General features: G+C 41.6%; 1 protein-coding gene across 1 annotated transcript in view; it reads left to right on the forward strand.

The window, feature by feature from the left end:
* The window catches only part of kcnk10a (potassium channel, subfamily K, member 10a), an 83,522-nt gene that overhangs the window by 51,082 nt on the left and 18,866 nt on the right, over positions 1-13,574 (forward strand). The window contains exon 5 of the mRNA XM_026317955.2: positions 11,435-11,627. Coding sequence (XP_026173740.1) covers positions 11,435-11,627 — 193 coding nt within the window. The remainder of the gene's footprint in view (positions 1-11,434; positions 11,628-13,574) is intronic.

The following is a 13,574-nucleotide window of genomic DNA, read 5'->3' on the forward strand; positions in this document are numbered from 1 at the left end:
AGAAAAGACAAGGGCAGAAGACATGTACTTGTGAGGAGGAAAAGAGGAATACTGGGAGGCTAAACGTTGCTAAACATTTCTACTAACTCAGAATGGGATTTTTTTAGAAACAGTAGGCCAGAGGATGATAGAACAAATAAGGGGGAATAGGAATGAAACGGATGAGATCAATACAACAGAAATACAAAAAAGGCTAATGTTCACAAAACATATTATGAAGGAGGGGTGTAGCATTCCCAGCTGAACCAATGCACTTTACTCTCTGATAACTGATGTTTACAAAAGCTTTTATTCCAGGACACCATCGAAATCCACTTTGATTGTAAAACACCGTAAGAGCTGATTGAAGACAGAACGAAACATACACTAATTAGACATTTGCCAACTAAAAATACAAAACATGCATAAATCTTATTATCTATAATATGTATGCATATGTAATTCAATTATGCTAACAACCGACTGTTAACTACCTGCTTAGCGTTAGCCCATAACTTCAATTAACCATAAACGAAAATTGTTTATAAGTCAATAAATAAGAATGTGAAAACGATACCTTGTGCGCTTTATCAGACAGGTGCAAGAGAAACCTTTCTAACTTAAGTTATCCAAAATTGAAACTTCATATATTCAGTGTAGCGTACTTCTAATTTTGGCGCGACCGTGATCACCTTCACCGGAATCGCCGTTTTACTTACTGTATCCTGGATTTCAAAATAAAGGCATGTGTGATCTAAAACGTACCCAAAAACCAACAAAAATAAAAGTCCACTTTAAATTTGTCCAGCATTGAGTCTCTATCATGCCAACATATTTCAATAAAGTGTTCTTCAGTAATATTTGGCTCCATTTAATAATAAAGTCCTTTCTTGAGAAATCTTTCGTGGAGTAGTCTTTGAAGCTACACCGCCCTCTACTGGAGGATGCGAAGATGCCAAGCCAATTCAATGAATGGGGGATTCAATGGTCATTTACAAGGGGGGAAAGCCAGCAAATTGTTAGCTTATTAAAAAAATAGCAGTAAACTCAATTTATAAAATCAGGAACCACAACACAATTTACAAGATATTCCGAAGTGTTTCGAATTGTCTGTTAAGATTTATATTCCCATCACAGTGTGACCAAGTAAAAAGGGAGGAGTTCTTTGAGAAGATTCACCTTCCCAGATTAACAGTAGAACAAGGAAAGCAACTTGTAACTGGGATCACAGTGAAAGAAATTGAAGCAGCTATAACCCACATTAAATCAAACAAAGCACCAGGTCCAGACAGTTTCCCGGCAGAGTTTTATAAAGTAATGAAGGAATCTCTGATCCCAATACGGCAACATACGTCATGGGTACTTAATGAAAACAAGACACCCCCCTCCTGGAGAGAAGCGATAATTTCTTTCCCCCCTTCCAAAAGAGGGAAAAGATAAACTTGAATATGGCTACAGACTTTTAAATTTTCACTCACATAATAGCCACACAAATAGAATGCCTTTTACCGCAGATTCTTAGTCTAGACCAGGGGTATTCAACTAAAATTTAAAGAGGTCCAGTTAGAGAAAATTTCTTGAAGCAAAGGTCCGGAAGATCATAATGGCTAACTAGGTAGTGTGATATATATTTAAGTAGCCTAGCAGTTTTATCAACATCTGCATTAATCAATACCTGACTGTGAAATCAAATGAGTTCATAATCTTTATGTTGTGTCTCATAATGGCGTTTCACATTGGCAGTTTTAATAAGTGCCACGGTCTCTGAACATATGAGACACACTGATTTAGCGTTCCCAGTGGGAAGTATGAACAGAAATGAGTCTGTCCATTCCAGATTAAATGCTCTATTTTCGCTGTCCACTTTTCTTTTTTTGGAGGGCGCCATTTGTTCCTTACTTTTCTATCCCTTTCTCCGTCTCACTTGCCTGTTTCTCTCCCCTTTTTTCTACATATATCGCCTTTTTTCTTTTACTTTGTAACCGTCTTTTCATGTGTAACTTGCCTCTAGCTCTGTTTACACTGTAGAGTCGTAATGTTTACCGCCTGGAATGCACAGACTTGATTGGCTGAGTGGTATCACATGGGATGGCTCAACTCGCATGCAATTGGTCTGTGCGTTTCCTCTACCGTAAAGTCTACAAAAGCCGGTGGAAATAAAAGCGCCCCGTTAGGTTTTAAATCATAACCTTCTCTTTTGACTGTAGGTACGGGTCAGTATTGGGCAGCTTTTGGGTCCGCACCCGGACCGCGGTCCGCCTGTTAGTGACCTAGGGTAGACCAAACAGGATTTACCTGAACAAGACAGGGATGCCCACTTAGTCCTCTATTATTTGCACTATTTATTGAACCACTGAGCCAGTGGATTATCCAGAATGATAGTATCAGAGGGTTACTTATGTGAGGAGAACAAAAAATGTCATTTGCACATGTATTAGTGTACTTATCCAACCCAGAAGTTGTATTAACTCAATATATTGTTGAAGTGAAAGAGAATAATATTTTTGCTAAAGGACACCTGTCTATGAAGTGGAATATTAAACATTTATGTTATTAAACTTTTATAAATGTGTTGACAAATGCTCCTAATTAAAAAGCATAGATAGATGCTGGAAGCTATTGTAGTAAAAACTAATAAAGTCTCGTCTCATCTCATCATCAGCTGAGGTAAGGCACAAAAAAACAGCAAAAAATGTTGCCAAAAATAATCTGCAATGTGACATTGGTAGAAATTACAAAACCTCAAGGAGTTCAGGATCAAGACAGCTGGTGCGTGTCGGCTATCACAGCAGCCCAAAAGTCTTCAGTGTGCAACAAGTATTACTATTAGTAGTAGTAGACCAGACTAAACCATCAGCTGTATAAACAGTTCTGACAGTAGTCAGTGAACTACATCATCCTATATAAAATTTAATTTTGCTTAGACCAAGATGCTTTACTTCTCATGACCTTTCAGGGAAGACAACTCCAAATTAGGTGTTCGCTAATTGCAATTGAGTGTTAAAATGTTCCAGAAAAAATAATAACTAGATGTGCTGAAAAACTCAGATTTTGAAAAGGGGTGGAATGTCAGCAATGGTCAATTTATGTTTTATTTTTCTGAAGATGCTGAGTACACACTATCCAAATACGTGGCTCAAATGCCCATGTATTTTGTTTAAATTTTGGCAGAAAAGTCAGAATCTAAGTCTAATCTGAATTTTCTTATTTTGATAATAAAATGAAAAAAATAGGAAACATGTTCTAATTTTTCTCCTGATGTCCTACTACTGGTGCAATCAAACTCTCTAAAAGTGGATTATAATTAAGACTGTGAATTATGCATTTTAATTCAATGCAATTTAGATTAAATTTATTTGTATCGTGCCAAATCACAATACAATAATCTCAAGACACTTTACAAAAAAACCCCACAAATCGCTTATGAGCAAGCACTTGGCAACAGTGGAGAGGAAAAACTCAGTTTGGGCGGCCATCTGCCTCGACCAGTTGGGGTGAGTGGATAGAGGAAAGAGAAAAGAACGACAACAATAAAACAAATAGACACTGCAGGTTGGTGGGGCCAGCAATATACAGCTCCAGGACCAGGGACACCCGCAGAAGGTAAAGAGAGAGAGGACAGAGAGAGAGGGAGAGAACACAAACTAGGGGAGAGAGAGAACACAAAGTTAGTGACATTCAGTGGTGGCCTCCTCCATGTGAGGAGGGAGGAGAAGAGGGGAGGGTTAGGGAGCTCAGTGCACCGATGGTCCTTGGGCAGTCTAGGCCTATAGCAGCATAACTAAGGGATGGTTCAGGGTTACCTGAAGCCAGCCCTAACTTTACGCTTTGTCAAAGAGGAAGGTTTAAAGTCTAGCCTTAAAAGTACAAAGAGTGTCTGCCTCCTGAACCCAGACTGGGAGCTGGTTCCATAGGAGAGGAGCTTGATAGCTAAAGGCTCTGCCTCCCATTCTACTTTTGGAAACTCTGGGAACCACAAGTAGACCCACTCTGAGAGCGAAGTGCTCTATTGGGATAATATGGTACTATGAGGTCTTTAAGGTATGAAGGAGCTTGATTATGAAGGGATTTGTATGTGAGAAGAAGGATTTTAAATTCTATTCTGTATTTTAAAGGGAGCCAATGAAGAGAAGCTAATATAGGAGAAATATGATCTCTCTTGCTAGTTCCTGTCAGGACTCTGGCTGCAGCATTCTGGATTAACTGGAGGTTTTTTATGGAGGTACTGGGACATCCAGATAGTAATGAGTTACAGTAATCTAGCCTTGAGGTAACAAATGCATGGACTAGTTTTTCTACATCATTTTGAGACAGAATGTTCCTAATTTTTGCAATGTTGCGCAGGTGAAAGAATGCAGTTCTAGAGATTTGTTTTATGTGTGAGTTAAAGGACATTTTAGAAAAGTTATTTCTGAGGTTGTTAGGCCCAAATACACTAACTTCTGTTTTCTCTGAATTTAAAAGTAAAAAGTTACTGGTCATCCAGGCCTTTATGTCAGTTAGACACGCTTGAAGTCTGGTTAACTGGTTTGCGTTAACAGGTTTCATATATAGATACAGCTGAGTGTCATCTGCATAGCAGTGGTAATTAATAGAGTGCTTCCTAATGACATTGCATAAAGGAGGCATGTACAGGGTGAACAGAATCGGTCCTAGCACAGAAACTTGTGTAACTTCATAACTAACTTTTGTGTGTGTGGAAGGTTCATTAAGGACATGAACAAACTGGAATCTGTCCAATAAATATCATTGAAACCATTTTAATGCTGTTCCTCCGATACCAGTCACATGCTCCAGTCTCTGTAATAAGTTGTTGTGGTCAATAGTGTTGAATGCAGCACTAAGGTCCAGGAGGGCAAGTATAGAAACAAGTCCATTATCTCAGGCTAAGAGAAGATCGTTGGTGACTTTAATACAAGTGTGGGAGCAGTTCGTAGAGTTTTATTTTGAGCTAGGGCTCAAATACAGAGACATTAAATCAGTGCTTGGCAGTAAACACGGTTTTTACCTAAGTGAGAGACACCTGAAGAGAATGCTTAACAAAAGGGGTTATTCTCGTCGTAAAACGTACTTCGAACTGGCGGACTTGGTTGATTTCGTTAGCAACGAACTGCAGTACTCCGGGCAACTTCACGGGTACCGTTGGATGTACGCTAAATGCCGAGAACACGGACTGCGTGTGAGGAAGGAGGATGTGCGCTTGGTTTTGAAGGAGCTGGATCCCAGTGGAGTGTCATTAAGGCAAGCAAGGCTACTAACGTAGTTCCGTCGTCTGAGACGTCTTGCTTGCCTTGATTTTATTTTTTTTCTCCCACGTCCCTTCGGGGGCTCCGTAGAAAAGAAACCTGGGATTGTTCTTATTTTCCTCTATTAGTGATGAATAGTATGCAGTTCTGGCTTTACGGAGAGCATTTTTATATATGTTAATATACTGTTTTTCCAGGCTAGATAAAATTCCTCTGCAGAACAGCACTTCCTTTCCAGTCTTCGTGATGCCTGCTTTAAGGTACAAATATGTCAATTGTACCATGGAGCTAATCTCCTCTGATTCACTAACTTCTTTTTCAGAGGGGCCACAGTATCAAGCGTTTCACGCAGTGAGGCTACAGCACTGTCAACAATATGATCAATTTGGTAGGGAGTAGGATTGAGGCAGCTGCCCTCCACTGTGTTGGTTAGATTTAAATAAAGATGGAATCATTTTCTTAAATTTATTAACAGCGTTGTCAGATAAACATCTACTGTAGTGCAATTTTCTTCTGAATGCTGCATGATCCATCATCTTAAATTCAAAAGTTATTAATGAATGATCTGACAAAATAGGATTTTGAGGAAAAACTATTAGATGTTCAATTTCGATGCCATAGGTCAGAACAAGGTCAAGGGTGTGATTGAAACAGTGTGTGGATTTATTAACATTATGAGTGAAACCAATTGAATCTAGTATTGAATTAAATGCAGTGCTGAGACTGTTATTTTCAACATCTACATGAATGTTAAAATCTCCCAATATAATGACTTTATCTGAACTAAGCACTAAATCAGATAGGAAGTCTGGAAATTCTGTTAAAAATTCTGAGTAAGGGACAGGTGGATGGTACACAATGATAAGTAGAACTGGTTTTTGTGTTTTCCAGTTTGGATGTGAGAGTGAGGCTCTCAAATGAGTTACAGTGGGTACGGAAAGTATTCAGACCCCTTTAAATTTTTCATTCGTTGTGTCATTGCAGCCATTTGCCAAAATCAAAAAAGTTCATTTTATTTCTCATTAATGTACACTCAGCACCCCATCTTGACAGAAAAAAACAGAAATGTAGAAATTTTTGCACATTTATTTAAAAAGAAAAACTGAAATATCACATGGTCATAAGTATTCAGACCCTTTGCAGTGACACTCATATTTAACTCACATGCTGTCCATTTCTTCTGATCCTCCTTGAGATGGTTCTGCTCCTTCATTGGAGTCCAGCTGTGTTTAATTAAACTGATTGGACTTGATTAGGAAAGGCACACACCTGTCTATATAAGACCTTACAGCTCACAGTGCATGTCAGAGCAAATGAGAATCATGAGGTCGAAGGAACTGCCCAAGGAGCTCAGAGAGAGAATTGTGGCAAGGCACAGATCTGGCCAAGGTTACAAAAGAATTTCTGCAGCACTCAAGGTTCCTAAGAGCACAGTGGCCTCCATAATCCTCAAATGGAAAAAGTTTGGGACGACCAGAACTCTTCCTAGACCTGGTCGTCCAGCCAAACTGAGCAATCGTGGGAGAAGAGCCTTGGTGAGAGAGGTAAAGAAGAATCCAAAGATCACTGTGGCTGAGCTCCAGAGATGCAGTAGGGAGATGGGAGAAAGTTCCACAAAGTCAACTATCACTGCAGCCCTCCACCAGTCGGGGCTTTATGGCAGAGTGGCCCGATGGAAGCCTCTCCTCGGTGCAAGACACATGAAAGCCTGCACAGAGTTTGCCAAAAGACACATGAAGGACTCCCAGACTATGAGAAATAAGATTCTCTGGTCTGATGAGACCAAGATTGAACTTTTTGGCATTAATTCTAAGCGGTATGTGTGGAGAAAACCAGGCACTGCTCATCACCTGCCCAATACAATCCCTACAGTGAAACATGGTGGTGGGAGCATCATGTTGTGGGGGTGTTTTTCAGCTGCAGGGACAGGACGACTGGTTGCAATTGAAGGAAAGATGAATGCGGCCAAGTACAGAGATATACTGGAAGAAAACCTCTTCCAGAGTGCTCAGGACCTCAGACTGGGCCGAAGGTTCACCTTTCAACAGGACAATGACCCTAAGCACACAGCTAAAATAACAAAGGAGTGGCTTCGGAACAACTCTGTGACCGTTCTTGACTGGCCCAGCCAGAGCCCTGACCTAAACCCAATTGATCATCTCTGGAGAGACCTGAAAATGGCTGTCCACCAACGTTCACCATCCAACCTGACAGAACTGGAGAGGTTCTGCAAGGAAGAATGGCAGAGGATCCCCAAATCCAGGTGTGAAAAACATGTTGCATCATTCCCAAGAAGACTCATGGCTGTACTAGCTCAAAAGGGTGCTTCTACTCAATACTGAGCACAGGGTCTGAATACTTATGACCATGTGATATTTCAGTTTTTCTTTTTTAATAAATTTGCAAAAATTTCTACATTTCTGGTTTTTTCTGTCAAGATGGGGTGCTGAGTGTACATTGAGAAATAAAATGAACTTTTTTGATTTTGGCAAATGGCTGCAATGACACAAAGAGTGAAAAATTTAAAGGGGTCTGAATACTTTCCGTACCCACTGTAACTGTTCTGAGGATGAAAGTTTAATAATAAGTTTGAGTGGAAGATTGCAGCTACTCCTCCACCTTGACCTGTGCTTTGAGGAACTGACCACTGAGGGGGGTTGATTAATTTAGACTGACATATTCATCCTGCTGCAGCCAGGTTTCTGAAAGACAGAGAAAGTCAATTTGGTGATCAGTTATCAAATGATTTACTAAGAGATTTAGACGAAAGAGACCTGATATTTAATCATCCACATCTGACAGTTCTGTTTTTCTGTTCAATAAGAGGAGTGGTCTTAATTTTTATTAGGTTTTTATGAATAACTCCTCTTCTGTTAACTTCTGATTTATTTGATTTATATGTTCAGACACAATCTCTATGTGGTTTGAGGGGAGTGACGGCTCTAAGGAAACTGCAGAGAGGCGTTTTAGACTGAGTCTCTGCATCCCGGTCCCCACTCTGGATTGTCAAACTTTAGGTTGGCTAATAAACTCGGCCAAATTTCTAGAGATGAGAGCCGCACCATCCAAAGTGGGATGGATGCCGTCCCTCGCTACCAGACCGGGTTTTCCCCAGAAAGTGCCCCAATTGTCTATGTAGCCCACCTGCTGGACAGCCAGTGACGGAACGATGAGATGCGGCTAAACATGTCATCGCTGGTCAGATTGGGGAGGGGTCCAGAGAAAATGACGGAATCAGACATTGGTTTGGCAAAATTACAGACGACTCAACATTAATTTTAGTGACCTCCAATTGGCGTAATCGGGTGTCGTTGCTGCCTACGTGAATAACAATTTTTCCACACCTGCTAACGGGGGCTAGGCTAGCTGGCTCTTGTTCAAAGGTGTGCTTCCAAATCCGTGATCCTCGCCCACAAAGCTACCAGAACCTTACACTTATTACAAGTATTATTATCACTAAAGGAGGCAGAGGAATAACTAAACATGTGGCACACCGAGCAGGAGAGAGAGAGAGAGAGGGAGAAGCCATGTTACTAGCTAGTTAAGCTAACTGGTAGGCTAACGAACGCCAAGTCTGGAAATGGCAATAAATACCAGTAAAAATAGAAAGGTACTTGACTAGTACCGCAATGTGTAGTGGTTAATTAATTTTTTACAGAGTTTAGTTAGTTTTCAGGTGTGTTAGACTAAAGCTAATCTGTAGACGAACTATACAGCATGGCACGCTTGCAATAGGAAGTGATTCACTTACCTACCTTTACTCAAAAAGCCTAGTCTTGATCCAGGAGTCTTGGCTAATTATAGACCAATATCCAACCTGCCATTTATTTCTAAAATCCTAGAAAAAGCTGTTGCTAAGCAGCTATCAGACCACTTACAAAGGAATGAACTATTTGAAGATTTTCAATCAGGATTTAGAGCACATCATAGTACAGAAACAGCACTGTTAAAAGTTACCAACGATCTTCTCTTAGCCTCAGATAATGGACTTGTTTCTATACTTGTCCTCCTAGACCTTAGTGCTGCATTCGACACCATTGACCACAACATGTTATTACAGAGACTGGAGCATGTGACTGGTATCAGAGGAACAGCGTTAAAATCGTTCCAATCCCATTTATCGGACAGATTCCACTTTGTTCATGTCCATGATGAACCTTCCACACGAACAAAAGTTAGTTATGGAGTTCCACAAGGCTCTGTGCTAGGACCGATTCTGTTCACCCTGTACATGCTTCCTTTAGGATATGTCATTAGGAAGCACTCTATTAATTACCACTGCTATGCAGATGACACTCAGTTGTATCTATCTATTAAACCTAACACAAACAGTTAACCAGACTTGAAGCCTGTCTAACTGACATAAAGACCTGGATGACCAGTAACTTTTTACTTTTAAACTCAGAGAAAACAGAAGTCATTATATTTGGGCTAAAAAATCTCAGAAATAACTTTTCTAAAATTATAGCTACTCTAGATGGCATAGCCCTGGCCTCCAGCACTACTGTAAAAAACCTTGGAGTTATTTTTGACCAGGACATGTCCTTTAAGTCACACATAAAACAAATCTCTATAACTGCATTCTTTCACCTGCGCAACATTGCCAAAATTAGGAACATCCTGTCTCAAAATGATGCAGAAAAACTAGTCCATGCATTTGTTACCTCAAGGCTAGATTACTGTAACTCATTACTATCTGGATGTCCCAATATCTCCATAAAAAGCCTCCAATTAATCCAGAATGCCGCAGCCAGAGTCCTGACAGGAACTAGCAAGAGAGATCATATTTCTCCTATATTGGCTTCTCTTTATTGGCTCCCTGTAAAATATAGAATTGAATTTAAAATCCTTCTTCTCACATACAAATCCCTTCATAATCAAGCTCCTTCATACCTTAATGACCTCATAGTACCATATTATCCCAATAGAGCACTTTGCTTTCAGAGTGCAGGTCTACTTGTGGTTCCCAGAGTTTCCAGAAGCAGACTGGGAGGCAGAGCCTTTAGCTATCAAGCTCCTCTCCTGTGGAACCAGCTCCCAGCCTGGGTTCAGGAGGCAGACACTCTGTACTTTTAAGGCTAGATTTAAAATCTACCTCTTTGACAAAGCATATAGTTAGGGTTGGCCTCAGGCAATCCTGAACCATCCCTTAGTTATGCTGCTATAGGCCTAGACTGCCCGAGGACCATCGGTGCACTGAGCTCCCCACCCTAACCCCCCCCTTTCCCTTCCCCTCCCCTCTCTTCCTCTCCTCCAACCTCATGTATATTCCACCATTGAATGTCACTAACCTTGTGCTCTCTCTCTCCCCTAGTTTGTGCTCTCTCCCTCTCTCTCTGTTCTCTCTGTACCTTCTGCAGGTGTCCCTGGTCCTGGAGCTGTATATCGCTGATGTGCAGTTACTGGTCCCACCAACCTGCAGTGTCTATCTGTTGGTTATTGTTGCTGTTCTTTTCTCTCTGCTCTATCCACTCACCCCAACCGGTCGAGGCAGATGGCTGTCCAAACTTGAAACAGTTCCTCCAACACAGGCAACTGTGTTCATCACAAAAGACAAATGTTATTCAAAGAAGTTTCTTTTACTTTGGGGCAGTCGTGGCTTAATGGATAGAGAGTCGGACCTGAAAGTTGCGGAGTCAAGTTTCAGTCTCAGGAATTGTCGGGGCGGAGTGAATAGCCAGCGCGCTCTCCACCTTCAATACCATAACTGAGGTGAGACCCCTGAGCAAGGCACTGAACCCCCAACTGCTCCCCGGGTGCCGCAGCAATGGCTGCCCACCGCCTCGCGTGTGTGCTCCCTGCTGTGTGTGTGCACCTTTGGGTAATGCAATACTAATAAGGGTAAATAACTTAACTGTTATTTTATTTTAACTTTTCCAGTGAGATGGCGAGTTGTTTAATCTGAAAAATGTGGTATTGATTGATTCAGACATATGTTACAAACAACTGAAAATGTGGTTTAAAGTAAATCAAAACAGAACTGTACAATAAATTCTTTGTTTAGAACAATCCTTCAAATTGTTTAATTGAAACAACTTAGGACAAGTGTTAACCAGCCAAAAATGCAAATCAAAATCATATTTAAGCATGGCACACCTAAACGGTACCTCTTCTCACTGTGTGGTTGCCAAGTATCACAAATACAGTCAGAAGCCTGCTTGTCATACACTGCTTACAGCTAATTGTGTGTGTGTGACTCTCTCTCACAGAATAAACACAAACAAATCAGTCAGACTAAAATCCGCGTGGCCTCTACCCTCCTCTTCATCCTGGCTGGCTGCATCCTGTTTGTCACCATCCCAGCTGTGATTTTCAAACACATTGAGGGCTGGACGGCTCTGGAGTCAACATATTTTGTGGTCATTACTCTGACAACAGTTGGAATAGGTGACTATGTGGCAGGTGAGACCCCATCATTCATTATGAAAGTATTGTTGAATGTATATGCCTGTGTAACGGGTACCGTGGCAACGGCAACGTGGTGAACAGATTGACTCCTGTAACACAGGAGAGAAACGAGGAGACAGCGTGTCAGGTTCGAGCTCTCTGCAGTGATGAGAATAATTCACAATTCACGCAGCTAACCCGTCACCCGACCCTGCCCCCTGTTGGCATGGAGTAAACACTACACAATTCACTTTGAAGGAAAATCACATTGAAATGCAAACCCTTGGGATACTTTGCTTCCAAAATAAAATACAATAACTTCTGTTCAAATAAAAAACAATAATTCTGAATATTCTTACACAAATACACAATACACCAATACAACACTTTTGTGGTCGTCACACACTCCCCGACAAAAAGAAATGGGTCCCACCATTTTCTGCTCAACTTTTCTTAACTAAAATTCTCTTTTCTCTTTCTAACAGCCAACCGGAACTGGTAATATGTATGGTGGTGATGTTACGGTGTAGGGCATGTATGTAAATGGGGGGTAAAGGGTAGAGTAAGGGTTAAGTGGATATGTTAGCGTGAGATAGGGGATAAGTGAGTGCAGGGGTTGGGTGGTATGGGGTACAGTGTGAGCAGGTGATTGTAAATGTGTGTTTGCCATATTAACTGTGGGTTGTGTTGTCAGTGTAGGCTGACCAAGATTCTCGTATGTAAGGATCTGCCTAGGTCGTCGGTCCCGACTTGACCTCCTGACCTCTGTCTGGTTGTCTGGCACCGTGTTTGCTAGAGGCTGTTCCTCCTGAATGGGCTCTGGGGCCCCGTCATATCCATCTTGTTCCTCAGGTCCAGCAACAGCAGACTGGTCTTCATCCTGTCCGGGTTCCTCTATCTCTGCGTTTCTTGCAGGCATCAGGTCTACTTCAGGTAAGTAGTTTATCCTAACGTTCTCTTCTTCCTGTGCAGGGACTGGAGTTGGAAGACTCATAGTGATGGCAGGTCGTTGTTGAGGAGCTACAGCGGGTACCTCCTGTATCCTTTCTGCTGGTACCCTCAGCCAATAATGATGGCCCTCTGAGTCATCATCAGAATCTAAGTCTGAATCTGATTCTTCCTGCAGGTCTGTACGTTCTGTGATGTTGGTACATCGAGTCTGGCGTTTACTTCTCTGTGTTCTCTTTCCAGGAGTGGCATGGCATGGAGGAGCTTCAACTGGAAGGTCATTCGCTAATAACAGTAGATTGCGGTGTAATGTCCTTGTCTTATTCTTGTCCCCAGACTCAGGGTACACTACATACACTGGGTTATCCGCGAACTGTTCTTTAACAATGTAGATGGATTTCTCCCAGTACGACCGTAGTTTTCCTGGTCCACCACGCTCACTGAGGTTCCTGACTAAGACCCTATCGCCAGGCTGTAGTACCACTCCTCTTGCTTTCTTGTCGTAAAGCACTTTGCCTCTGGCACTGGCCTGTTTGCTATTCTCATTGGCAATTTGATAAGCTTCAGACATCTGCTTTGCCCACTTCTTTGCATACCCCTTTGGCGAAGGGTGAAAAGCCTGTCGACTCGTGCCGAGTACAGTTGTACGCATGTACAACTTGTGGGATTTGGTCTTTCCATTGTTCCTTTTCTTTCTCTGACAATGTTCTTAACATCTGTAGTATCGTCCGATTAAACCGTTCCGCAGGGTTTCCCTGGGGATGGTAGGGTGATGTTCTTGAGTGACGAATACCTGACAGCTGTTGAAGTGTACAAAAGAGCTCATTCTCAAATTCACGGCCTTGGTCGTGGTGTAACTTTGATGGGTATCCAAAGCGGAGGACGAAATCATTAAAGATGCGCTCAGCTGCCGTCTTCCCACTTTTATTCTTTGTTGGATAAGCTTGAGCGAATCTTGTAAAATGATCAACGACCACCAGGATATATTCATAGCCACCACGGCTGGTCTCTAGA

This window comes from Mastacembelus armatus, chromosome 24, assembly GCF_900324485.2.
Source record: "Mastacembelus armatus chromosome 24, fMasArm1.2, whole genome shotgun sequence".
NCBI lineage: Eukaryota > Metazoa > Chordata > Actinopteri > Synbranchiformes > Mastacembelidae > Mastacembelus > Mastacembelus armatus.